Source organism: Tyto alba, unplaced genomic scaffold, assembly GCF_018691265.1.
Source record: "Tyto alba isolate M040663 unplaced genomic scaffold, T.alba_DEE_v4.0 Super-Scaffold_1, whole genome shotgun sequence".
Taxonomy (NCBI): Eukaryota; Metazoa; Chordata; class Aves; order Strigiformes; family Tytonidae; genus Tyto; species Tyto alba.
This window is the reverse complement of record NW_024881261.1, coordinates 24,864,016-24,891,872: the sequence shown is the minus strand read 5'-3', so window position 1 is coordinate 24,891,872 and position 27,857 is coordinate 24,864,016. Positions and strand designations below refer to the sequence as shown.

The following is a 27,857-nucleotide window of genomic DNA, read 5'->3' as shown; positions in this document are numbered from 1 at the left end:
GTAAGATTTCTTTTGTCGTTCTGCCACACTCTGCAGGACCCAGCCACCTAGAGCAGCCACCTAAGCTTACAGGTAAGGCCAAGTAATATACATTTTCTGCTGTACTACTTGTGCTCCTCTTCTTCCTCTTATAACCTAGTTTAGTAAACCAGGGAGAAGGCTGAGAGCTGGCAAACTTTCTAAGGTAACTGATAACTTCATAAACTTGTTGCAGAGGGGAAAAAAAAAAAAGCTTAAAACTATTGCAGAGTCAATGAGGTTTTGAAAGTATAATTTATATTTTTTTAAAAACCAAATTGGTCGTGCTACAGAAATTACTTTATAGAATAGAAAATGAGGTGCCAAAACTGAATTTATCTGAGAGAATTTAAATTTAAAAGTTAGGAAAAATAATGCAACTTTTCAAGCTTTTGTAACATCCATCACAGAATATTTTGCTTATTCTTCAATGACTGCTCCACCCCCAGTCAAATCTAACTTTTCCAATTGAATTACAATTCTCTGGGATGTCACTGTGTTTTAAGTTTCTTTGGACACTCCCATAATATTTAACGAAATCTCAGCTTAATCTGTTTTAAATTAACCAGTTCAGTCAACAATAAAGAACGAGGGCAAAAATAAGTTTTTAAAAAGTCATCAGTGGCTTAGAAATTCATTGAAGCAGCTGGTTAGTTTTGAATATTCACAGCAGAAGGGTCTGGGAAATAACTGCACAGAGGCTGTGATTCTTCTGGTTTTGAACTGTTTGAAGACAAATGAGTTGGATGAACTATTTTACAGTCCCTGAACATTTCAACCACAAGAAAGCAGGGGTAAAATAAAGGAACTGAAGTAAATGACAGTTTTTGGTGAAGACTAGGACAGGAATAAGGAACACAGGACTGTGTTATTCCTCACTTAAGTATACTGCAGGTACCCTGGGGATTTCCAGTTCTGGATGTACAACACAAATTCTTCTAGGGCTCATTTAGAGAAAGAATTTTTGAAGAACTTCTCCCTCCCAAGAAGTATTTGTATAAAATTAACTTTTTTGGTCTAGTGGTAGGGAGGAAAAAAAAAAAAAAAAAGACACCCAAGGAACCTTTGCAGCACTGTACCTCATTGCAGCACCCTGGGACACAGCAGGTGCCAGGTTACACAGGAAAGCACAGAGCTTTTCATGGCTATTGCCAGCATTGGAGTCCGAGCAAAGTGTCATGGGGATGGCATATCAGGGAGCACCATTTTAAATTCATTTAGTTAAATCACCTGACAAAGCAAGCTTTCATTACTGCAGCTAACCATCTCTCAGCTCAACTGCTGTACTTCGAGTCATGAAAAGCTTAGAAACCAAAGCACTGTTTACTCTCCTCCCAAGTGCAAACACTGCGCTCCAGACAGCATGTGCATTGGCTTCTGCAAGGAGAACTTTCCAGTTTATAAAACAACCCTCTGCTTAGTCATACTCAAAAAGGGCAAGTTCTTTTTCACCCTGAAGGGAGGTATGTACCTGGCATGCTGTCTGGAAATGGAAGAACAGAACGTTTCTTAAGAATTCAGGAACTTGCTCAATAGATCCTCCCTCACTATTTCTGAAGACCCTCGGTCATTAGATTTGATTTTTGCCTGTCTTTGGCACAGAGAAAGAGTTTACCTGGAGAGAGGTTACTAAGCTGGATTCAAGCCTTTTGCACCTTTTTTTTTTTTTTTTTTTTTTTTGCAAGTGTAGCAGAACTGGTATTCTCCATCCTTACCTTCTCTCAGTTACTTCCCTCTCTTGTACACACTTGTCACAGACACTGTTTCTCCGTGAAGATCTTATCTAAGGTAGTTAAAGAGGTAAATAAATATTTTTGCAGTTGTCTGGAAGCCAAGAAGGTCTCAGGTTTGGATCCCCTAGAAGACAGATATCCTCTTATTTCAGTGGCCTTGAATTCTACCTGATAAATAAAAATGTTAAAATAAGTCAGCTCTTCATGCAGTATCGGAAAAGAAAATGGGAATCATTTCCCAGTAACAAGCGCTTCATGCACGAAAATTATTTCTTAATCATAACTACAGGTTGTGGGGTTTTTTCCTTTTTATTGTTCTTTTTTCAAGATTAATGTTCATGCCAGTAAATAAACTGAGTCCCGGAACTTGAGTCTCAAACCACTGACTAATTTCAAGGTCACCACGTTTATCTCTTGTTGCACTGGTGCGGGCATAGGTTCTACTGCAAATGTCATTAATTTTGTAGACTCCTCACAAAAGGTCCAGAGCTGACAAATAATCTGCTTTGGTTATTTTCTTTCCCTCCCTTGGCATCTTGAAAAAACCCAAACTTTAAGATATCACAGCTCTACTCTTTTTTCAGAGCTGTCATGAAGAAAGAGGTAGGAAGCAAAATCTGAAAGCATCGCAACAGGAATAAGATTAAAATCTGCCTCCACATTTACAAATAGGTTATATATTTAGGTGTTTGCCAGATGCTGAAAACCTTCAATTCTCAGCTGAACCAGAAGAATCTGCAATTGCTTGGTATTTTCAGGGAGAAGTAGCTTTTAGACAACTCCCCGAGTACAAAACCGAGGCTGGTACACTTGTGCACACCAAATTAAATTTAATAAATCCAGCATCAAAAGCCCCACTAGTACAGGTGATTGATGTCATATGGGCTGAGAGAACTCCCAAGAGCAGAACACATGGGTGGTAAAGAATTTAAACTATTCTGCTATATAAATATGGACTGAAGCGGGCATTAAGGCAAGGAAGCCCTGTGCCCTCTCTGTCAGGCAGAACAGAACAGCTAACAGGATTACAGTTGTTCCTTCTGAAGGAAAGAGCAAGGAAAATTGTCTTCTGCTTCTATTTTTCTTCCCACCTTTTATTTGTTTAGCCTCTCTCCTAGCATGTTTGTAGCAACACCATTGGGCTCTGACCTTACTGGGGATCTGTAGCTTCAGGCACACACAGAGCTACAAATTGGCAGCCAGAATATATATGCCTGGGACAACAGCAGTGATGGAGGAACCCCCCCGAGGTCAGGGATGGGTGCAAAAAAGAAAGGAAAAGGGTACATAAGTCCTTGCAAAAGATAAAGGCAAACACAATCTTTCTCTGTGTATGCCTGCATTTTTATTTTTTTTTTTTTAATCTCTGCAGCTGACTTGGATCTTAACTCCCAGGCATAAATCTTGCCAAATTGTTTGGCATCTTTATACACAGCACTAAAGCTTGCACTGCACGTTGAGCCAAAAATATTAAGAAACATAGTATTTTGTTATGTAGATAATGACTTACAGCTTTCAGTCTCAGAGTACTCAGAAACTTCTACCACACCTGGAAAACGAGCATTAGAAACATACACATCACCACCGAAGCTCTGATGTTCACCTTTAGATACAAACCTCAGTTTTTTCCCCCCTTCTGTGGGATTACCAAACTGTAGAGCTCGTGACTGATGCCTCCAAAAGCATTAATTAAGCCCCTACAAATTTTGGGGTGGGGGAAGCACATCCCTCCAGTCGAACAAATTCGAAAGTGGGCCACTATGTTCTGTGATTTCCCAGGGCTTTCCTGGAAATTTTGGGTTGAGTAGTTCAAGGGACTCAAAACAAGGCACAGAAAGGAAATCTTTCACTGCCATATCACTACTCCAGCCACTAGACTGTGTTCACTCTCTGAATTAAACAGCAAATAAACTGGCAGATTTTCCTTTCTTTCCCCTTGCACCTTCTTTCCTCCCTCCTTGTTTTGTTAAAAATAAAAAAAAAGCTAAAGCGTTCCATAAGAAATTCCATTTGGCAGCTGTAGAGTGGATAGTGCACATAAAGAAGAGATTCCTTTGCTGTGCCTAATGCATGCTGCTTATCCAAATTAGCCACACAATTACTTCTATCAATGCAAAAATAGTTTAATGTTTTTTTCTAGTGCACAGCACTTGAGAACGACTTAAAATGCAGTGTAATTTGCCACAGTGCATGTCCTGAAGTGGCTCACTAATGAAAAGAGGATTAACTCTCCATTATTCTGAATTACCATTTTGTGAAATCACTAACAATATTTTCATTTATATACATATAACCCAAGGGGGAGAAATATCCCAGCCATCCAAGTGATTAACAAATAAAATTCATTAAATAACAAGCACTTTGGTCTTATTTATGAGGAGAAAGATTAGGGTATAAAAATGCAGATGACTAAATTTTTATCATCCTTGTTCTGATAATACACTTAAGTCCGTGTCAGCATAATTGGCGAGCACCAGCAGTTCGGTGTCGTACGCACACACCGGATTGAGAGGCAGAGCCCGCAGGGTGTCAGGCGAGGCAGAACAGAGTCTCGTAGGCTTGAGCATCCCCGGTTGCACAGAGGTGGGCCCGGCCCTCGGCTGCCGGCCGGCCACCCCAGGGTGGGCGCAGAGGGGGAACGGGAAGGTCTCGGCAGCTTGGCACAGCGCAGCGGAGCAAGAGCAGAGTCATGGCCTGGGCACAGGGGAAGCGCGGGACGGGCCGCAGCTGGCCCTCTCCCGCTCGAAGGGAACTCCTGGCCCCAGATGCAGGGCTCTGTTCCTCACTATGCCCCAAAGTTGGGCTCAAACCTTCCTGTCGAAGAGAACCTCTCTGGGACAACAGCAGCTCCCACTAGCTGACTCTCCTCTTAATCCCTCCCTCGTGGAATAAGGGAGGCTGTCCTGTGCTGGAGCAGCACTCTGAGGAGCAAGCAGGGTGCAGAGTCCCTTATGCAAAGGGCATGAGGACCGTCCCTACCCCAGAGAGCTTTCACATCCAAGCCTGTGTGTCCCTAGCACAGTGTGGTGCCATGAAGTGTCTGCCAAACTGGTACAGGCAAGCTGCACCGGTACACCATTCAGCCTGCACTAACTAGTCTGTAAGACAAAGCATTTTAGCCCAAACAAAGCACCACAAGGGGTGGGAGGCTGCTCCAAGAAGCCTGTGCAGGGGCAACCCTACAGTCTGTCTGCCATCTGACTGCACCGGCTAAATGCCCTGCAAGGGGCAGTCTCCCCTCCCCAGAGGTCTGCAAAAGAAATCTGAGCTTTTCCTGCTCGGGTTTCTGCTAGACAGTCATCCTTATATAGACAAACAGCATTAAGAACCACCATCAAAAAAAAAAAAAAAATCCAGCCCATTTTTCACTTTTTAATCTAAGAGGGTAGGCCTAGGGAACAGTCTTCTCTCAGCTTTTTTTGGTGTATACAGAACAGTCAATGAGAGAGAGGAGGTTAGATATCTTTGGTTCCTAGAAAGACACAAGCCTTTCTGTCCTTCTCCCCCCAACCAAATGCTTCATGACAATTAATTCCAGAGCTCAAGTAGTAAACCATCCCCTTTTTCCACCTTCCCCTCATTCTAGCTAAACTCTCTTACTTCTTACTTAGTCTAGAGTAAAATCTGAAATACATATTTTATTAGAGGAATTTCAGCTGATGCTTTCCTGTGTTCTAATTCAATTTAAAAATCCCTACAGCAGATAACATTGGCAAGGCATAAAAGAACATAGCTTACTTGAAAGTTCAGGGAGCATATGGCTTCTGAGGACAGACAACAGCGAGTATTTCTCAGCAGTGGTCTAACTTCCAGAGTGCTAACCAAGCTTCAAACTGAGACAGTGTTACAGTACCACAAACGATCACTTGCAGATGTAATTGCCCTGTTTTGAGGTCTGCAGTCTATGAGCAGGACTATCGGTGTAACAAATCAATGTGCTGTGGCCACCAAGCGTGATTACTGATTACATTGCTTTCTCTTCTTCCCTTCAATTCCTCCCCTCCCATTTTATGGAGCTGTGAACAAAAGCAGTCAGTCCTTCAGCATCAAGGCAACAGGCTCTCGGTTAAGATAATTCCTTATTAGACAAATAGCAGTTCTTATCAAGTCCTAGATAACAGCCTATTCACTCCCTAAGTCAGACTGTATTAGATTTGTATCTCTGACAGTCTAACATTATCTACACTGTTGAGTCTGCTGCTAGAATTAGCATAACTCTGGTGCGGGAAGAAAAAAGTTTCTCCTGGGCTACTAGGGGCACAGAGATGGGACTTGTTGCTACTCTGAGGCACACAAGACCGAGCCCGGGGTAAATTTGCTAGAAGCTGGAATTCTCAAAGCTCTTTACAAATCTCAACAGAGGACCACTTAGCTAAACATCATCATCATGTTTTACGAAGTCTGGCTGAAAGATAGATCCGCTTGCCAGTGAAAGGAAGCCAATTTCTGAACAAAGGTGTACACATGCCAAACAAAAAATGACTCCACAATCTTGCCTAGCTTTGGAGTAGGAAAACAGGAATCATTTGGCTTTTTCAAGTTTTGCAGAGAAACAGAACATGACAGGCACAAAAGAACCCAAACTGAGGAAACAAACCCCATGGGTACATGGGATGTCAGTGAAAAATGGTCATCCTGCTTTCAGGAGAGCTCTACAACAGCTGCATGAAGACACTAGCCAGATTTTTGTAATTAAAAGGACACAAATGTCACCAGTGCCAACACAAAAATATTTGTGGGAGCCACTACAGGATTTGTTGCCTGCCACAAAGGTGGATTTTTTTGGCAGCCTATACTCGCACACTTCATAAGATCAAAGCCAAACTCCACCTCTTCTTGTTATGAGTTTCCTATGGAACTGCAAGGTTCAACTTCTCCCCTCATGGGGGCAAGAGGCGGGAGCAACTGCTGCCCTGAGACATCAGGGAGTCCAGCAGGAGAAACAGGACAGACCCACCAGGGAGATGGAGCAGACAAAGTCCATAGCAGAAAGCTAGCAACACAGAAAAAGGGAAACCTTTTTCAGAGGACAAGAGGGGAAGATGGTTAAGTGACAACTGGCAACAGGGTACATAGGAGGTCAGGCATGTGGCCAGTCCCAAATTCTAGTTCCTAGAGGTTTGCTGTAGTGTAAAGATGAGCTGCACAAGCAGTTTAACTTCTGGCTCACAACCAGCAGAATAAAACATGCTTTGCCTTCAGGAATGTGCAAATCCACAGAAAAAAACCTAAAGGAGACATTACAACACCTATGTCTCTCATTATAATCCTTCTCCGACATTGCACCCCGATCTATGACATGAGTGTCTGGTAGTGCGTAGAGTTTCCAGTGCTGTTAGTTTGGACTGAAAAGCTCTCAGATATACCTTTATCACTTGTCAATCTCTCCCTCGTTGTTCCTTCTTTACTGAGAATACATGGAAGTACTGTAGCTTAGCTCTCCCTCTGCAAAATTTTATTCAAGTAATCAAAAAGTTAAAATAAAAAATATCCAAAAAACCCTCGACCTAAACACACCCAACACTGTATGTGTGGGGATATCAGCTGACTGCTCTGGCAGAATAGGGCTGTGACACACCTGAGCTTAGGAGCACAGCACTGTACTCTTGCAGCTGTACTGCACTTGGAGTGGCTGGTATGGTTGCTGCTGGTACAAGGGAGTCTGTGTCACACATATTTCACTGAGCTTTTACCCGAGAAACTTCAGCTGCAGGGATTAGGGAAGTTAAACATGGATGTGAAAAGCCTACCTGTCCAAGAGATAAGAATATTCTTGCAAACCTACAGTTACTTGCCATGTCCCAAGGCAGTGTCTTCACAAAGGCATGGATGGGGGAGGTGTTGACAAGTTAGTCTCTGGCCTTTAAATTCTCTCACCAGCTTTGTGAAAACTCAAGCTGCCCTCTGAGCTCCCTCTGCTCAGGGAGCCAGTGCCCAGCTCCTAAGGCACAGCCTTGGGGAAGTGGGTGAGGAGGGAGACCACCTAACCAGACTTCACAACTGGGGGAGGCAAACTCTGCAGGGGAAAGCTTCAATCAGGACAGCAGCTGAGGAAATCACAGCAAGCAGGAGAAAATCTGGAGCTTCAAGAGATGTGTAAAGCTGACACCAAAGGATTCAATACTAGCGGATAGCTCAAACACACATGGGACATCAAGGTTGTCAGTTCTGAGCAACACAGCTCTGACAGCATGGCCAGGCAAAGAGCGTTGGTTTTGGCAACCTTAATGATACTCTGATTTTAGCTACAGGATAACATTACTCCATTGTTCCCTTCTCTATGTTCACCAGTGCTTCTCCCTACCCACTTGTCATGTATGAATCTAGGTTAAAAAAAAAAAAAAAAAAAAGACTGAACCCAAAAAGAAGTAGTCCTTGGCTAAAAAATTATTTTGTCAATCAGTCAGTGGTGATGCAAAAAGGCAAACTCTCATTGCTGCAAAAAGCCTATGAAGTTCAGTGTGCAGGGCTGCATTAAGATCTTGAAAGAGAACAGGTACACCCAGCATTCACTTGAATGGACACATTTAATCTCCCTGTGTTGCCGAAAATCACATAAAGGCAAAGCCTTTAGGAGATTCACAATTAATGCTAAGGAAACATCTTAAATTTCCCCCACTCAGTTCTGCTAGCTGCTCTAGATACCTTGAATCAGGCTGCTAGACCTACCAAATTCTTAACAGTGTATTTTCCAGGAAACAAATGCCCAGTAGAGACTGAAGTTCAGTGATCCAAAACCTTTGGCTTTTGTCCCATTGATGGTAAGCTCGTCAAACAAAGTATTCCTCGCCTAGTTCAGGGGAGGCAGAAATCCATGTGTGAGTCTGTGCCTGCCACAGGGCAGGTACACCCATCTCATTCCATGCCCAGCCCAATCACACCTGACCAGTGCTGCCCCCAGCATCCCAAAACCAGAGCAGAAATTGCTTACTTTGTAGTTCCTCATGTTAATATTCTGTTTTGGTCACATTCCAGTTTTTTGCACATCCTGAGTGCACTACTCCATGAACAAGATGTCATCAGCAGGTCTGAACACTGGGAAGAAAAATCCATACACAGCAATCAAAGTAGATCCTGATGAGGATTACTGTACCCCGGGTGCATTTGAATTGGAACGACTCTTCTGGAAAGGATGCCCAAAGTACACTCATGTCAATGAAGTCTGGCCCAACCTCTACATAGGAGATGAGTAAGTGTACATAGTACCTCTCTACATAGCAGATGAGCAAGTAAGTGTACATCATCTCTTCTACATAGGAGATGACTAAACTGTACTAAGTACAGCTCACTAACAGAACAAGGCGTTTCTTTCCTCCTACCATTTAATTAGTATTTAGCAGTGATGATGTGATTTGAGGAGCTACTGAGAGGTGCCAGAGTTCAGTAGAGCAGTTGGAGCCTGGCATGGCCCTTACAGGTATAAGCACACAGTGTTGGTTGCTGCTGCTGCTTCAAGAAACTGCTGGGCAAGTGCAGCGGGGGCTACTGTTAAAGACTCAGTAACAGGAGTGGTTGTGGCACCAGTGTGGGCTGCAGAGGTTGAAACTAGTCATGATCTATTTTTAAATAGCTTTTTTCAAGGAGTAATTTGTCATTTATCTCTGAGTGAAAGTCCTTCCACAGTTACACTGATGGAAGACCATGGCCTAGATGCGTTGGACCGCAGTTCAGGTTGGTTTAAGCCAAAAATGTAATTCTCTAAAAGTGACTGAAGAGATAGCTCAACCCGCAGTGGTATTTCTGAATTTCCAATCCTGTGCTTGTGTACATGGAATACTCTGCATTTCCAAATTGCTCAAGAGATTAAAACAAACAGAATCCTGTGGAAGGCAAAGCTACAGAGTTGACTCACTGATGAGACCAAGTGTGATTTGGAAAAAAACCAAACCCACAAAACAGACTTAGCGCTGCTGAGCACAGGACTAACCTAGAAACAGTCTATTCCAACAAGCACAGACCACTGCTGCAGCAGGGAGATGTGCCATCAGATAATCCCCCAAACCAAACACTGGGAAGGGGAAGAGAGCTTTTCATACCCCTTAGGCATTATTGGTCCACTTCCCATTTTCCTCTATACCCTGCACTAATATCACATTTATTTTACATCATCATTCTAAGGCACAAGCAGGAGCCCCACTGGCTCCAAAGTTCTCAATAATTTCTTAAAAGGTCCTAGAATTCATCTGTTACCAGCCTATAAAAGAGGAAAGATATACAGCCTTGAAAGTTACAAGACTCCTAATATCATTGACCAATTACTTCTGTGGCACCAGAGGCAACAGAAAGACACACGAGTTCTGGGCTTTAACCAAGCTGGTGCTCCCACTTTTAGAGAAAGAAGAAGAAGGAAAAAAAAAAAAGTTAAACCATGGGAAGAGCCTGACCAAATGACTCAGAAACAGGAAAAAGAGGTTGAGTTGTCCTCTCCTCAACCTACCCTGCCTCTCTTGTTAGATATTTCTAACTCAAGATTCAGTGTAAAGAACAGCCTCTTCTGGCATTTATTTCTTACTTCCTTGTTCAGAATCACCAGCAGAATTATTCTGAATGAAGGCGTTAGAAGAATTTCCTTCTTATCTCTGTGATGGAGCTACAGCTCTGCCCTCTGAGCTAAGGGATCTAATGAGAAAACAGGTCTTTGGACAGTCAGTCCCCAAGCCCAGGACTCCAGTCACTGACTCTTTCCTGTAATCATTCCTGTAGCAGTATCTTGTTACAACTTATAATTTAATAAATGCTAGGAGATGAGACTGAATACAACACAGACCTGCACTTAGTACAAACTAGCTGGAGGAACAGAAAAACAAGCTTTTTGAGAGATACTTAGAGCTACACCCCGCTCATGCTGGGCAGCATATTTCTGCAGGGGAGTGGTATTAAGTCAGGAGGAAAAGCAATGGTGCTTCAAGGGGAAACAGGTCCCCCACATGACTGGGACAAAAAAGTGAGAAAGCCAATAGAGAAGGAAAAGAAAAATAAGTGAGGAGAAGGTGGGGGGGTGAACAGAAGTGATACTTCACCAGAAAATCAGGCTCCCTGAAAGAGAACAACTATTGTCAGCCAGATAAAGACAAACTTGACATCCAATAGCAGGAAACCTGAGATGAGAACTGCTCTGCAGGCAAGATGAAGCTTTCATTACCAGAACTAAAATCTGATTTGAAGCAGGCAAAGTCCAGGGACCTCTGTATCTGTCCTCAGCCAGCTCCACATCTTCCGTCTGACCAATAGCTTCCCACTCCAGTGTGGCAGGGTTTTTTGTATTGTTTTATTTTAAGATCTTGCTGTAGCACTGCATGGTCGCTGTAGCATGCTCGCCAAAGAGCTGCCATGGAAATGTGAGCAGATGTTGGGTGTATTTGCATCCTTAGCCATGCTAAATTAAGGTTGATCTTGAAAGAATTTAGTGGAGCTCATCAACAAAATCAAGAGAACACACACACACAGAGTTTATCTTCAGAGCCTTCACATCTGTGCTTCATTCCTCCCTCCTGCATTTACAAGGTTAACAGGACTTGTGACTGCTTATGGAAATGCTAATTTATTACCCTGACTACGTAACCACATCTTCCTTCTAATGCAATACAGGCTATCAAGGAGCCCTGTGAGGCCACTCAATCCTTTTGTTACACGGCTTCACTGCAGATGTTGCCCAGAGGCAATGAAATCTCCATGAGCCTGTCAGGCCCAGAATAATCAAAGCCTCAAAATATAACATGCTGTGTTCAGCTCCAATTGAAATTTTCCTCCAGCAAGTTCCACGGACTTTTAAAGACCAGACACTGGAACTTGTAGGAGACAGCCCAGTGATAGAAATAAAACATGCTTTGCCAAGATTTTGATTCATCTACTACCAAGATTAGTGCTTGCATGTATCCTCCTCACATCCAGAAGCCTTCTAAAGGGATAGAAAAGCAGCTTTGTCTTGCTCCTTTCTTTCACTGGTCACCAGTTTACTTGCACGGGCAATTTTACTGGCTGATCCCAAGCCTGCTTGGCTCACTGCAACTACACGGAAAATCTTTGCCAGTTATGCAGCTTATAGTTTCTTCTTGTGGCTTGTCAGTGATCGCCTTATTACCTGAGATTATGTTCATGGTCCCACATTTCTGAATTTCAAAGAATATTTTATCTGAAGACAAATGACTGCCAAGATTTTGTTTTCCTCTTAACTATCCTCTATCTCTCATTAGAAATTAAGGCCTGATCACAGTTTCAGGTTTTTCTGTGTTCTCAAACTAATCCCAGAGGAAAGGAAGTCTTCTGGAGTCTAACTCCTTGCAGGATAAACATGAAAAATAATTTTCTGGATATGCACCTGAACTGAGCTTGCACTTCAAGAAAGGCATGGTCTGTGCTTGTCCCAGTAAAGCCCCAGGGCATATGTTCTTGAGAACTAACACAGGTAAGGTTCAACAAGACACGAGTAACTCAAACCGACAGATTTAAGTGTACGACAATTAAAATGTATAGTTAAAGTTTAAATATATGCTTGACTAAAACACATTCTCTCCTCTTCCCTTGTTCCAGAAAAACAACGCAGCATGGCTTTTTCCAAGTGAGTAAGTAGAAGGGTAATTTATACTGACCTAGAGGAAAACAGATGGGACTCAATCAGGGTAGCAAGTAGTTCATATTATGAACTCCTAGGAACTACACCAGTATTAATCATACAAAAATAGGAGTGTATACAGATTTAGATTATAACAACACTCTTGAGGACATAATTTAAACCCTGTTAGTATGAGAATCTGCCAATTGTAACAGCAGTTCAACAATCCAGAAAATCAGATCTGTAACACTGGACCATAAACCTCTTAAAGCAGCAGCAGTTTCCAAGACAAGTAACACTTCCCCACACATCATCATCTTTGTCTATAGGTGATTTCTAACAGTTGGTGAGTCACTGAAGTCAAAACCAGGAACTGACTGACTACATCACATGTGTTTGATGCCTTTGCTCTGTAGAAAGCAGAGAGGTATTTTCTGTATCTAGGTTGTGTCACTTAGAAAAACAACATCCACGGTTTGGGGCTAGAGGAAAATGGACTATTACATCTTTTTCTATGACATACTACGAAAATCCTGTTCAGTATTTTCTGTGGTACCTAAAAATTCTTCTAATTCACACTGAACAGGAGGTATCCACAGAAATGGAGCAACACCTCAGAAGGAAAAGGGGATACAACGCTACACTATCTCTAGATTCCTTCAATGCTGGAGTTACCAAAGGAAATTGGGTCAGTATTATTGGAAATTCTCAACATCTCTCCTCGGGAGGGAGAACTGCCAGATTTTCTTAAGAAAGTGTCAGTATTGCCTATATTCAGGAAGCTTCTTTCTGACACTGACCATCTGGTAAATTATCATCCTGCATCAAGCTTTCCTTTAGTGTGTAAGAAAATGGAAAAGCTTGAGAGATGATTCCTCCTCTAGTAACATGTTGCCTCAGATTTCCTTGTGTTTTGTCAATCTGGTCATGTCAATCTGTGGCTTTAACAGTCTATATTGAAACATGTTTGCATTGCCCAACCTTCACATGAAGCTTAAAGAGACTTGGCTCTACTTAAAAGCATACCAGTTGTCCGGTTGACCAGCACCAGCTATGAAGTGTTGACTTACCTGTGGAGGGAGCTGCTCTGCCCACACCATCATGAGGCATTCTGGAGGATTACTTCCCTGCCTTTAGATGCACTTGGGTTTTCATCCTGAGCCACCTTCTCTTCCCTTTCTTAGCTGCTTTTAATATACTTGATGTGGAGGTGCAAGCTGCAGTGCCTGCAAGTTGTTTTTCCCTCTCTTCCAACTCCACTGGTTTGGGCATCTTCCTGATGAAAGCAGCTGGGATTAAAACTTGTTATGACAGTATTTTTGAAAATAGAAGGGATTTTATACACTGGAGACAGCAACTTGAAAGGAAGCATTTTCTTTCACATTATAACTACTTACATTGCTGTTTCCAGAAGAAGGCAGAGTTTGCAGCAGCACTTGCTTTTAATCATATGAATCTTTGCTTTAAAACTGACAGCAGGAACAGTTAGTCTTGGACAAGCCCTTTACTTGCCCTTGCACAATCTAAGAGATGTAAGTAGTCTTTTGGGAACCATGTGAAAATGGATGACATTTTTGTTTAGGTCAGTTCTCCCTCTTGGCGATAGTCTGTTATTGTCAATATATCCCTACGTGAAAGTGATTTTGTCTCCAATTTTCACCATTTAGGTGGCATTCCCATATCAAAGTACTCCCTCTTGCCTCAGAACTTTAAAAACATGTTTATGAGTCCATCTGTCCTACAGTAAATGCAGGGTCTGATTCAGCGAAGCACCGAGCTTTTGCTTAACATGCTTTGCTATAGAGAGAAGGACTTCTGGGTATGCTTAACTTTTAGCATATGTTTATGTGCTCTGAATGGAAGACCTGATGAGTTTTTGCATGGGACCAATCTGCCCAGTTCATCTCTTATTAAACTGACTTATACTGAAATTTTCACTGTTATCTCCCAGTGCCACGCTTCACCTTTGCTGCATAGAAACACATTCAAGGCAGACACTGGAGACCACAGTTGCACCATGTAAAAGGAAATCAAGTGCTAATAGCACAGATGGTGGAGATAGACAAAATGAAAACAATTGCAAGAGTAGTCAAATACTTGTGGCTTCACCCACACTGGCATTTGTAGCAAACACTTTTTTACAATGGCTACTTAAAACTCAACCATAATCACAAAAATGGAAATATTAATTGCAATTAATTAGAAAATAACAGCATGTGAAGAGGGAAAGCAAAGAATACTGCTAGCTTGACTATTAAACTCTGGTAGTGAGCCAATTGCAAGGGGAAAAAAAAATCTGTGCCATTTCTAGCTGAAAGTGAATTAGAAATAGAATTGTAAATCCTCCAATAAAGTATATGATTCATATACCCCTGTATGATCCTATGCTATTAGTTACCTCAACCAATTGGATATTTTCAGATACTTATGCTTGATTTATTCCTTCCTTTCATCGAAAATACTGATACTTCATGCATTGTAAAAAATGCAAGGAAGACCAGAAGCATTCCTCCCTCCTTGGGATGCAACCAGGACTATCATGCATGATGAAAGACCAAAAATAATTAGGCTCTGATTAAAGTAAATGGATAATGAGGGATGCTTCCACAATGGCATTTACACTACAGACTCAGCTGACATTGGAAAGCAAGCCAGTCTTTCACACAAAGCTGGAGTTCACTTATGGCTAAAACCAGTCCAAGCAAACACATCAAAGGGCACAGTAACATTTCCATTTACAGGCATATGGGTCCCCCTATATGAGGGCTTAACAGCCTGTTTCTTGCTCCCTGTTAACTGGCAATCAACTTGCTGCAGACACAGCATGACCTCAAGTTTAACTGCCTACATTATGGCAGTGTCAGAGTCTCAGCACAGGCCGTCCCTGCCCAGTGGTATTTATGATCAATGGGCAAGATAAAGAGACAGCTGACAGGAGTTTAAAAACCATCAAAGCTGGGTCAGTATGAGAAATGGTGGTCCAACAAGGTTGCTTGCCTAGTTTTTGGGTAACAGTTTTACAAGAAAAAAAAAAAAAAAAAAAAAGAGCAAAAATTTTGAAAGAACGGTAGAGATATCTGTTATGAAAACATAAATTACCAAGTGCAAGACTGGCTGGATGGAGAGAAAGGAAAGAGAGTGCAAGTGCTTCCTAATCTCTGTATCAAGTTTGAAACCAAGCACGTTAGCTCTTGAAAAAAGAGTAAACCTCAACTCAGCTTTCTTCAGAAGATGCAAATTCTAAAGCCTAAGGCAGGCAACTCTTGCAGTCCTGTGAACATAATTTCATACTGCAAAATAATGGTGGTCTCACATCTCCATACATTACTTATTAGAAACCTTAGAAAAGCTTTCCATAGATAATACTGTCCAGGGTATCTGCTGAAAGAAAGGTTCCCAACATCCTCTTTACTGATTACATTCAGTAGGTCAGCCTGAAGATGTACAAGCCACATACCCATACGACCTACATACACTGACCATGCTCCACTTAGCCAGGGCAAATATTTTAGGTCTTGGTTCAACTAACAGGTTCTACAACACCTTCACACAGTACAGTTTGAGTATCTATTTCCATGAAAACATGGAGATCTTAACAGATTTGAGTGTTGAACATTGAGCATTCATTTTCTGGGAGTTTTCTAGATTAGCAATGTCAGTAGAAAGAAGAAAATGTGCATCCATATTATAAAGAAAAATATTATATTGGGCAAGGTTACATTCAGTCCAAAAAGATATTGCTGAATCAGTTTACGTATCAAGTACAACTAAAAAGCAGATAACATCTTAAAATCAGTCTACCAAGTATTGAGGAAAACAGAGTGTAAATCTGCAGTACAAAAAACAGTGGAGTAGATAATCCCTTAAGTATTTCTGTAGTATGCTTAAAATTTACTTAAAAAAAAAAAGAGATTTCACAGAAGATGATTTAGTTACATCTGCACATTTATGATGTGCTTTTTGCAACAGCATTCAAGGTCAACACATTGCTGCTTCTGATTCCATTTCCAGCCCAAGCCATGGGAAACAGAGGGAGCTAACAGTGTAACAATATGCATGCTCCCAGCCTCCAACAGGCCGAGGACAAAACAATGACTAATGCAAGTTGTGATGCAAAATGAACACCTAACTGCCTTGCCTTTAATTGATTAAATAAAGAGGAGGACTAATTCCATCCCAGGCCTCAAATTCACAGTATGCAGCTACAGGCAAGCCTGGGAGGTAGAAGGGAAATTTCCTAGGAGCTTGTCCAGACTGAGCCAACTGCTTATGCATTTTGTGGAAGGCAGTATCCCTTCTTTCAGAGTATCTATTGAAACACTGGGGCCACAGAACACTTAAAAATGAGATCCTAAAACACAGAACAAGATTCTAAGTGCAACCATTGCACCCACTGTGTCAAACAGCAATCTCCCAAGAATCTAATCAAGGAAACAGGAAAACTGGTTGCAGATGAATGTAACTGTCAAATGGTAATGACTGTCATGCAACCTATTGTTTGACATTGTCCTTGCTCGAACAACTTCATAACTTAATTCAAATGCTATTTATTAGCCTAAGCAGTGCTTGCAGAAGCCCAAGTTTGGTAGTACCTACAGTCCATCAAAACCTTTGTATAGAGCATATGCACCTGAAGAGACTATTAAGGCACAAATCTCCTAAAAGGAGGAAGAAAAATAAACGTTTTTCTAGGTCTATCACTGCAACAAGAATACAAAAGGGAAAGAGTGAGCATTATTTAACCCAAGGTGAAGGTGGCAGGTCACAGCACTAGCAGCAAGATTCTGCTGCTTCTCGGTTCTCCAGTCTACTGAGATTAGGCAAGCACAAGCACACTAGCTGGAGTTTTTATTTACTTTTAAAATCATCGCATAGGGGACTTATGACATTATTTCATGTCAAAAATGCCAGTAAGGTCAAGACATTATCATTTCTGTCCATAAAGGAATTTCTGCAGGGAGGATTATCTACTCAGAACAGCCAATTATCATGTGCTCAATTTAAGTAAGAGCGAGTATAGGTAAGAGCTTCAGTATCCGTATTGCAGTTAAATGCTCCCATCACTAGGTTTTTGACTGCTCCAAGGGGGATTTTGACTTTGACAGAGGTTGGGAAGGTGGAGTCAACTTCAAGCTATTCTGAGCTGCCACCACTAGAATTATGAAACACAACAGGTAGCCCACCACAATGTCCAGTGTGACAGCAGCTGCATTTACACATCGAAATGTTCAGGAAACATTCATGGCGAGAGGTACTTTTGGCTGGAAAAAGCTGTTTCAAATCATGCACTAATTCATTTATGGCAGTAGTAGTTATATGAAAATATATTAACAGAATAAAGCCTATGTAATTTTTTTGTAAAAAGCTCAGTAGTCTTCCTAGGCAGAAATGAAACTTGACAGCTTTTCCAGAACAAAACTTTCTAAAAGTAAAAGCTTTCTGTAACGGAACAAAAAAGTTTTTACATGCCTGTCCACAAACTCTGTACTTTTTGAGGAAATTTAGGCTGCTGGCAAGCACTTAAGAGTGGGTATTTGACACACAAAACCCTAAAATTTCCTCTCCTGACTTCCTTTGTCCAAGGGAAGGGAGGACAAGAATAAATTAGAATATTGGGCTAAATGTATAACTTTCAGCTTTCACTGAAGACTAATACCCAATTTCCCTATCTAATTCTTTTTGCTGTAGACATCCGATTTAACCAAACATGACGGTAAAAGGAAACCTGATAGGGAGCTGTGACTATAGAAGGGCGATTTCTTAAAAATTATTTTTATTTTTAAAAATAGAAATGGAGAAAAAACTCAGTAACTTCTTTTAGGGATTAACAGCTTCTTTTTGAATCCCAGATGATCTTACTACTTGGGTATCACTGACTTAGTTCTGCAGTATCAACTGATGGGACAGAAGGGGAAAGCAGCATTGATGGGTCCTTTCGAAGTTCTGCCACTGATTTTCTTTTACAGCTTTAAATAATTCATTCTATTTCTTTCTGTATCTCAAGTTTCTTCTTGTATAACATGGGTAGAAGCCAGTATTGCCTACATTACTAAGATGCCAGGAAAATAAACTCATTTTTAAGGTGCTCTAAGGACCTGGGAGAGATAGTTACGAACTCCAGAAGGATTGTTCACTCTGAATGACAGTATCTTAATATCTTTACAATGGTATATGATGCATTACTGAAGCATTATCAGTTTCATTTAGAACACACCAAATCAATTTTTTTTTTCCTAGCTTGCTGGATAAGAAGCTTCTTCGTTTACATGACAGCTCTTGTTTTAACAGGAAAACTGCATTAGATCGCTACAGCCTTGAGAAGGCAGGCTTCACCCACATCCTCAACGCGGCTCATGGTCAGCGGAACGTGGACACAGGACCAGAATATTATCATGACATGACTGTGGAGTACCATGGAGTGGAAGCAGATGATCTCCCCACTTTCAAGCTCAGCCAGTTCTTTTATTCAGCTTCTAAATTCATTGATAATGCTCTTCAGGATGAAAGAAGTAAGGAGGGTACCGAAAATGGTTAAGCACAGTACAAGTATTTACTCCGTCTGATTATAAGCATAGTTCCACGGCATTCAACCTTGTGGAAATGAAACAAGTCCAATACAGTTTAAAAGAAAATATAAAACTAGTGGCAGGGAACTAGTTTATGAGAAGGTGGTGATGTAACTAGGACCTTTTTCACTGCAGAGCTGGTTTCAGCCCAAGGACCCCTTACCAAGCATGTTTATCAAAGTCCACATCACAGCTTGCATTAAGGTCTCCTGTCTGATAGAGGTTTCTTTATTGTTGACTCATTCATAAACACATCAGACATTACATAGGTTCCATGAATTAGCTGTCTTTTCCTCAAATTAGCCCCTATTGAGAAAGGTTGAATGAATACTGGTTGCGTAGTGGTGGGAGTGGAATACGAGTGCTCTGCAGAGATTCCAGGCTGTCACTCCACAGCTTCATGCTCTACAGCATTAGATTCACTCTACAAATATAAAATCCACCTTCCTACCTGGACATCAGATCTACCCCAGGCTGTAACATCCACCATCTTCTAAGCAGCAGTGGGCTCAAACAACTCTGACAGCAGAGAGAGAACTAGCAACATTTCATTAAAGCCTCTGTAATTTCTCAGCTTGATTACCACAATTCCTTATTTGCTGACCTCTAGTAGTGTTCTATCAGAAAGCTTTACAGTGATGTGAAGTGCTACAGCATAGGCCTCACACTGGCTTTCAGTATTACCACTACTCCTTCCTCCTACATGCCTTTTTTTTTTTTTAAATACAGGATATTTTACCAGAAACCAGATGAGAAACTTAAGACTTTCCTGCTGACCTACAAAGACCTTAGTATCAGAGGGGCTCACAGCAAGTTTATAGCCTCATGTCAGCTTCTGTTCTTGGCTGTTTAGCTCAGCTGTAGCCAGCTACTACCTGGCTTGCCCCCATACGCCAGCCAGGTCTTTACAATTTCACCCTTTCAGCAAACACAGTCTACAGCAACAGTCCCTTCTCCTTGCCCAGGAGAAAGTCTTGAAAGCAGTTCAGTTTTAAAAATCAAAGTCTTAATAGTAGGAGAAACTGCTTCCGGAGCTTACTTGCTTGTGAAGAAGGGCACCTGGCATTTCAAAAAAGTCTGTCTGAAGCACTGCCTTTGGGAAGGAGTGGATAACTAACACGCACCTGTGTCTAGCCATGGCTGGAGGCCAGAGGTCAGTATCACACTGGAGTAGCTGAAATAAGAAATGCAGAATTCCTCACTCCCACCAACCTCCTGTTCCTGTAAGATCTTTGTCTGCCGCACTGAGGTAAAGAAACAAGCACAAGGGAAGCAGCAAAGGCTAGAAAAAAACCCTTGCATCCCAGTAAATACTGGGGCAGGGAAGGATAGGATGGGGGCGGGGGGGAAAGTATTAACCTTTTTGTTTCAAACCACATCTAAGTCCAGGAAGTTCTGAGACACTATCAAGCACCAGTCCAACACCGAACCACTAGATCAAAGTGACTGGATGAACTCCTACAAAACAAAACAAAACAAAACAAAACAATATCTGCACTTAAGTGGGTACTACCAACTGCAATAATTTCTGTAGCTGTGCACTGCTTGCCACATTCACATAGTTTTTAAACAAGATAGCTAGGATCTTTTCTGACAGAAACCAATAAAAATAAAGAATTACCATTATACTTGTGAAGAAAAAGAGCAAGCTCTTAACTTTCTCAGGAGGGAAAGTACACTAAGTGTACATCTGCTATCCCAGCCAAAGATATGCATAAAAGCAAATATGCATGGCCCATGAAGACACTGAGGTTGAATGCCTCGCAGTAACTTTCCAATATACATTTACAGAACAACGGAATGACTCCAAAATCTAGACCAAAGAGTGGACTGACATCTCTTACACTTACAGGAGAAAAAAACTAGTGTAACTAGTGCTCTCCTCCTACAACATAAACACAGTATTTGTGAATGCACATCTAGTGTAGAAAGGTGCTCTGTATTTCAAGTGCCTAATTGAAGGACTATTTGCGTGCATCTTCCTGATTGATTAGGAATTATAGTAAGTAACCAAGTACCTATCTCCAGTGGTAATAATATGTGACTTCAGAATCTGGTGCTAAATACTTCTCATCAGTAACACAAATTACACTCATTTCTTACTTTGCGTTAGAACTAAGAAAATGCAAATAGAGGGAAAAGCAGAAAAAGAAAAAAGTTGCCACTTTTGTGACTGGAATGTATATATTACTGAATTTATGTTGGCTGTATCACATTGTTTGGGGAGGGACCTTCAGCCAGCCAAGTGATCAAATTCTTTGAATAGATGTCTTCATACAATGCTTTTCGCTAGGAAGATGCTCAATAGTCAATGTTGTTGAAACAAGTTGTCATGCAAATGAAGAAGCCTCCCTCATTCTGCAACAGGCCAGAAAGCCTGGCAATTTGGATGCTGCCAAATCACAGTCCTAATGCAGTAATTCAGACCTAACCTTCAAATTCTTTGTCATGGTGAAGAACCTCCCTGATCAGAGCAGAATTTGCAGTTTAAGCATGGGCAGAGTGACCCAAGGACAGTGAAAGCAGCTTAGTTCTAAGAGTAAGTTTTGGAGGCAAACTCGAACTGTTCACAATTAAGTATGCTATCATTCATCTGTGCATAAAGATGTCCCAACACATGCAATTCAGATCATAGAACAGCTTAAAATTTATACCAGCGAGGCCTGATTAACCTGAAAGAGAGACATAATTCTAAGAGGTTTTTAAGTTCTCTACTATGCTACAGCTTTAGTACTCATTTCCATGGTGTCTTAGTTCCTCAGAATGCAAAGTAGAGGGGAATAACATTTTCTTTTCATGCGACAATGTCATGGGAGAAAATACATTAGAGAGATTAAAAAAAAGCAATGTGAGAAGAAATGTATGGGACAAAGACCCAAGGCATTTGACCAAACACACCTCAACATTTATCACTCCATCTGACTCTGGCTGTGCTGTCTAGACAGATTTTTCAAGAAAGAGAAGCCCATCAAGTGACCAAAATAGTTCAGGGACCTGTCACCACTCAGTAGACCTCTGGCTCTACACTGATATTGTATATTCAGCCACACCTTGAAGGATATAAGTGTTCAGAATCCAAGACTGCAAGAGCTGACTCCCTCCTGATGAAAGAGGGTTCAGAGTGGTCCTTACATCAGAACTGAAGAGACTACAAAATAGTATGGAAGGGATGTGGCTCTGCAGAATAGTACCAGGCCATCAGATCTTGAATACTCACACTCAGGAAAGGACAAACTTCATTTCTGTAACAAGCAAGGGGCATTTCAGAAAATTGTACAGCCATTTTTTGCCTTTGTTAACATAACATAAAACCGTACATTTTCTCCTAGGTCCCCTGCATTTACCACCCACATGAAGTAAAGCCTTACTTGTCCTATCATGTATTTTACCACCTCAACAGCAACCCATTTAAAAGGTGGGAGGCTTTAAAGAGAAGCATGAAGTGCTGAACAAATGAGAGTTTTTATCCATTTCAAATATTTGCAGTAATAATAGAAAGAGATTATTATTATCCAGGAGAGGAAGAGGCACTTTTAGTTATCAGAGAGACTGGAATTTTGCCAAGATGCCTCTAAGACTATCTACTGGGATTAGGATGCAGACTATAACCATTAATCCTCTAGTGTTGGCAGTTCTTGATGCATCCATTACACAGTAATGCTACTTGCGCCAAGACATCCCCTTGTGCCTGGAAGCAAAGGAGTTAATCAGCAGGAGTCATGGCTTTGCACCCAACACTTCTCACTAGGCACAGTTGACAGAGATAAACTATTATTGGCCCTGATAGGATTCTTGGTTTGTTTTTTTTTTTTTTTTTCTGTGGCAATTCAGTTTAGCAGGGTGTTAGAGAGAGTGCTCCAAATCTACTTTCTTCAGCAGTTCAACCCTTTGCAAGACCCCCTCAAGGTCTCTGAATCATTTTTGGAAATATTCTGAAGTGTCTCAAAACCTGTCAATCAGACCTGAACCCACTTACTGTTCTCTTCCTCCACATCCCCCACAGACACAGCAAATGAGGAAGGTCCCACTTTGGCTTATGTTCTTGCTAGTACCTCAAGTCAAGGACTTTTTGCCTCTGAAAGCCCGAAGTTAAACCAAGCAATGTCACAAAGTTAAATCTTGAGGCACATTTATTCAGAGATTAAAACTATTAGCAGAGACTCTGCATTCACGGTATACAAGACGGACCACTACTGGAAGTAGATGATCACATAAAACACTTAAAGGTGGTGGTAGTGGTGAAATGCTACTTTCATTCAACATTACAGGCTGACTGGCCAGAGATTTCTAAAGCCCTGCTACCATTTAAGAGATGGTTTCTTTCTATCCGCCTGGTTATATGCTTATTAACTTCTATGGCCCTTCTTATCCTCTGTCCTCAAAAATACCACTGAGCCTTAAAAACACTTGTTAACTATATATTACAAATGAACTATTTGGGCATAAAGAGATGCAATCTAGATATTGAAGGATATTGTCAGAACAACGGAAATCAAATTGTTAGCTTTTATGTCTAGCTGGTAGAACTGAGAAAGGTACCTCCATGCATCCGGTTTCTCCTCATGGATGGATGGTTTGATAGCATACCGAACCCTCCCACAGCCCTGTGCTTTGGTCATTATAACCAAAACCAGAATTACACACATGCTGCTTGTGAGGCATGTAAAATTAGGCTTCAGCAGGGATTGCTATGCTACTTAATGCAAGGCTGCAGCCCCAGGCCTTCTCTGCAACCTTTTTTCACAAATAAATTGAAAGATAGCCAGTCTTTGGGATTAAATGGATAATCTCGGATATAGATGGTGTTCAGTTACTACAGTAAGATTTACAGCCTGTTTCCCCACCTGTAAAAAGCTGGACCTTATAAAAATGCTGGTAAGGGTAGTCAAGCCACCGAACATAACAAGAGCACTACAGAAACCTTCAAAAAAAGAGATTACCCAATGTTATCTCTGTATCGTTTCTCTTTGTTTCTGCAGACAAGGTTCTGGTTCACTGTGCTATGGGTCGCAGTCGGTCAGCCACACTGGTCTTGGCTTACCTGATGATTTACAAGAACATGACAGTAGTGGATGCCATTGAGCAAGTATCAAGACACCGATGCATCTTGCCAAACAGGGGCTTCCTGAAGCAACTGAGAGAACTGGACATAGCACTGGCACTGCAGAGGAGGAACACCAAAAACAGCCTACCATCTGATGACAACAAGAACAGCACCACAATCTAGTATTGTTCCTGGCAGGGTTGTGCTACTGGAAAAGAAACTCCATAAAAGGAGAGGAGGGGAAGGTATAGTTAGTTACACAGTCACAAGGATCATTTGTTATTTGGAAGGAAAAACAAAGTCATTTCAAATGCTATCACGATGAGAAAGAAAAAAAGCCAAATTTAAAATCCATCATCTTAGAATGTTCCAGCCTTAGCAGAAATCTGTTACATCAACAAATAAGTTTTCCCCTTCATAAAAAAGCTTTTACAGCACAGAAGCAGACATAACTTAAAACATACTTTTTTCTAGCCAAGTACCCCCAAAATCCTGATCCTAACCCAAGCACATGGCCTTTAAAAGAGTACAGCTAGGCATTACTGAAGAAATTCTACAGGAAAAACATCAAGATAGCAGCAGCATAGATGAATTGTTTAGTGCCAGAGTCCTGAAGGATTTCACAGGAGTTTGCTTTTTTTGTGCTGTTTCCCGGAATCTCTGTTTCTTCTTTCACAGTAATAATCTAGGGCAGCACAGCCTTTAGACAGCCTCCAGATGAGGATCAACTACCCAGCCTTCACAATGGACTTTGCAGCAGACCATGCAAACTGGAAACAAAGCAAGACCCTCGAAAAGGTCAGATGCATAAGCAGCTATAATGGGCAACAACTGAAGGAGATAAATATACATGACATTTTAGCAGTTTCAGTTTTAACTTAGTTTTTCCTAAATGCTTCAACTGCACGAATTTTAAAAGGTCTTATACATATAGTATGCAAGTCAATTTTCTAGTCCACAAAAAGACTGAGAAAATTATGCGTTGTGACTTATTTTCCTGCACTTTGAAAAATTAATGGCTACAACAAACAAGAAAAACAGGATGTTCTTTATATGGCTAAGAGAAAGTTCAACACTGAACTTATGCAGCCCTAATAACCCCCCTAAATAATCATGGATTATAACCAATTTAATGAAATTTTAGCTTTGATTAAAAAGGCAAAAGACACAGGTGAAGCCTTTAAAAAATATCTCACAGTGACCTGACTAACCAGGAAAAAGCTGTTGCTGTGCTTCCAGAGACCACTGTTTATATTTACCACTAACAAATGTTTTCTCCTTTAGTCATCCTAATACATTACTGTGCTCCAATAGTTGCTACTAATTGTATCTGTTGACAGAAGTAGTCCAAATACACAAATGGGGACACCAGATCTACTTTTCTGCCTTAATTTCTTAAATTTACTCTATTTGTATCAAATAGTGTGTTGACATAATCAGAGTTTTATCAACTCAGCAGCATTTGATATTCTTAAAATATACTGTAGAGGGTGATCACAATTAAGCCATGTTTACCTTTTTTGCATCTACAAAAAGGTCAAGTCACCACCTTTCCCAACAGAATTTTGCCTAATTCAGTGTATCAGGTAAGAGCTATTTACTGTCTCAATGCCTGAAAGGAACCACCTAGTCACTGAGAGCACAGGAGTTTTCTTAGTCTTTATCAGCTGACAAACACTTTGTAACTTTGGGGCAGTATGGACTGTAGAGGTCTTGGATACTTTAAAAAAACCAGAACACAGTGCAGAAACGTCCCACTGAGAACTGCAAGTATACGCTACAAACCAGAGCTGAGCACAACTTTAAACTATTTAAACAGCTCTTTACAGGCTTAGCATGTCTAGTGTGAAGGCTTTCCTATTCCTTCATTTCCTTTTGGGGCCCAAAACCCAGTAAATCATTCATCTCTAAACAGTAACTGTAGCCAAGGCTGCAGGCACCCATCATGCAATGCTTTTGACCTATCATTTTTATTTATCTGTGTAATAAATACCTTCTCTTCAAATCCTCAACACAGCAGAACACAGTAAACAACGAGACTACTGTTAAAAAGAAATTAGACATCACAATGTGAGTGATATTCATGGTAGAGATACACAAACTCTGGGACTTAGAGCAAGTTAAGTATCCCTACACCTGGATTAGGAAAAAAAAATCAAACCAGAAAACACAAATAAAAGGAAACTCAAGGGAAGTCATTTGACACTTCAAGAATAAACGAGCAGTCACAATGTGGGTTTAAAGAAGAAAAATTCTTGGACAGGGTCCCTCAGAACTTTCCATCTACCTTGCAGAGACCTTCAAATGCACCTTTTCAGAGCACCTTACTGTCTACTGCAATCCAATTCACAATCCAGACAGGCAACAGTTTGCCCAGCCTTGTGTCTGACAAACCTGCCTTTCAGACACATGGTCTCGCCCTTTCACTTACCCTGATGGAGAAAGAGGAACTTTCTCATCTCTATGGCAGAGGTGCATTTTTTAGCATTAGCCTTACCGACAGGACTTCTGTACCAAATGATACTCTAAAATACCACAAATGTCTACCAGAGTTTCCCTCAGACAAGGTACAGGTTATTTTCTTTCTTGTATCCTGCATGATAGTTTGATGACTGCTGTAAACTGGAAGAGGATTTGCAGCTGATTTACATGCAGAACTGTATTCTAACAAGGTTTTCTGGGTCCTGGAGATGGGTATTTCTCTTGGAGTCTGAGACTTGTGCAAATAGACAGGAAAAAAATTAATTTCCTGAGGCCCAGCTGCTTTTGGTGGAGACTGACTGAGCTTTCAAACAGCAGCCTCCTGACTACTGATAGAAGGAAAATACTAGAACTCTTAAGTAGTTCCCACTCATTTTGTCCTGCATAGGAGATTAGGGAATTGGCACATGGCAACACTGACACAGTGACAGAAGAACGTATCAACAATCCAAAGGACAGGATTCCAAGCTGCTCAGGAACTAGGAGCTGCTATTCTTGCATGGAAATGAAAAAGAGCACAAAACTGATTTATTAAGAAGTTAATCAATAGAACCCCACATTCGAGTGTTTCTACACATGCTACTTAAAAGCTTTAAACACTGCTTAATTAAGCTTATTTATTCTTATTTAGTAGATAGGGAAAAAATCTACCAAGAGTTTAAATTACTCAACCGAAGTTATGAAGAAAACAAAACTATAATGCTAACTTCTATTTTCTTACAAACTCCCTCCCTAGTCCACAAAGCTCAAAACAACAACTTTTGATCAATGAGTACCCCAGAGCTTCACTATGAAGAGTTGACCTATATGACTACATAGGTCATAAGCAATGCTGGAAATACATAGCTTTAATATAGATAAGTATTAAAAGTAAAGGGAAGAGGAAGAAAATCAGTGTCATAGGCCTTTACTACATTAGTCAGTTTGCTTACTGCTGAAGGTGTCAGTCTCTACAGAACAGGCTCTATTAGGATCACCCTCAGCACTACAGATAACTGCCAAGTCCATTCTTTCTATTTACCATATTGTATATAAACAGGGTTTGTTTCCATCAGCTAGCCTGCCTGATGGACAAATTAAACAGCTTATAAAAGACATAGACAGTGATCTAACATTAAAGATTTTATACATTTAGAAGTCCTGTTTCTACTTGTATCACACAGATTCTTACAACGTTAGTAAAAATTTAGTTATATTTTGTCCACTGCTAGGAGACCATATAGGCCAGAGTGCAACAAGACACACCAATCCTGTATTTTCTAGAGTGCAGCTTTTATGAGTACAGTCATTTGGCAGCTTCCAGATGAAGTAGGTTCTACTCCGAAGACAGGTTTCTTCCCTAGAACCAGGTCTTGCCTGAAGCACTCTGCTGATACAGCTATGCCAATTAAACAACACTGAAATAAACTTATTTCTTATTTACTTCCCAGCTTTTTTCCCTACCAACTCTCCAAGAATCCATT

General features: G+C 41.0%; 1 protein-coding gene across 1 annotated transcript; it reads left to right on the top strand.

Moving 5' to 3' along the window:
- Window positions 1-24,146, top strand: DUSP29 (dual specificity phosphatase 29). Its single transcript, XM_032982177.2, has 4 exons — window positions 1-72; window positions 8,727-8,940; window positions 18,592-18,812; window positions 23,849-24,146. Exons 2-4 carry the CDS (start codon window positions 8,756-8,758, stop codon window positions 24,094-24,096), a joined length of 654 nt encoding a protein of 217 aa, XP_032838068.1. The 5' UTR covers window positions 1-72; window positions 8,727-8,755; the 3' UTR covers window positions 24,097-24,146.
- Window positions 24,147-27,857: the final 3,711 nt, after the last annotated feature.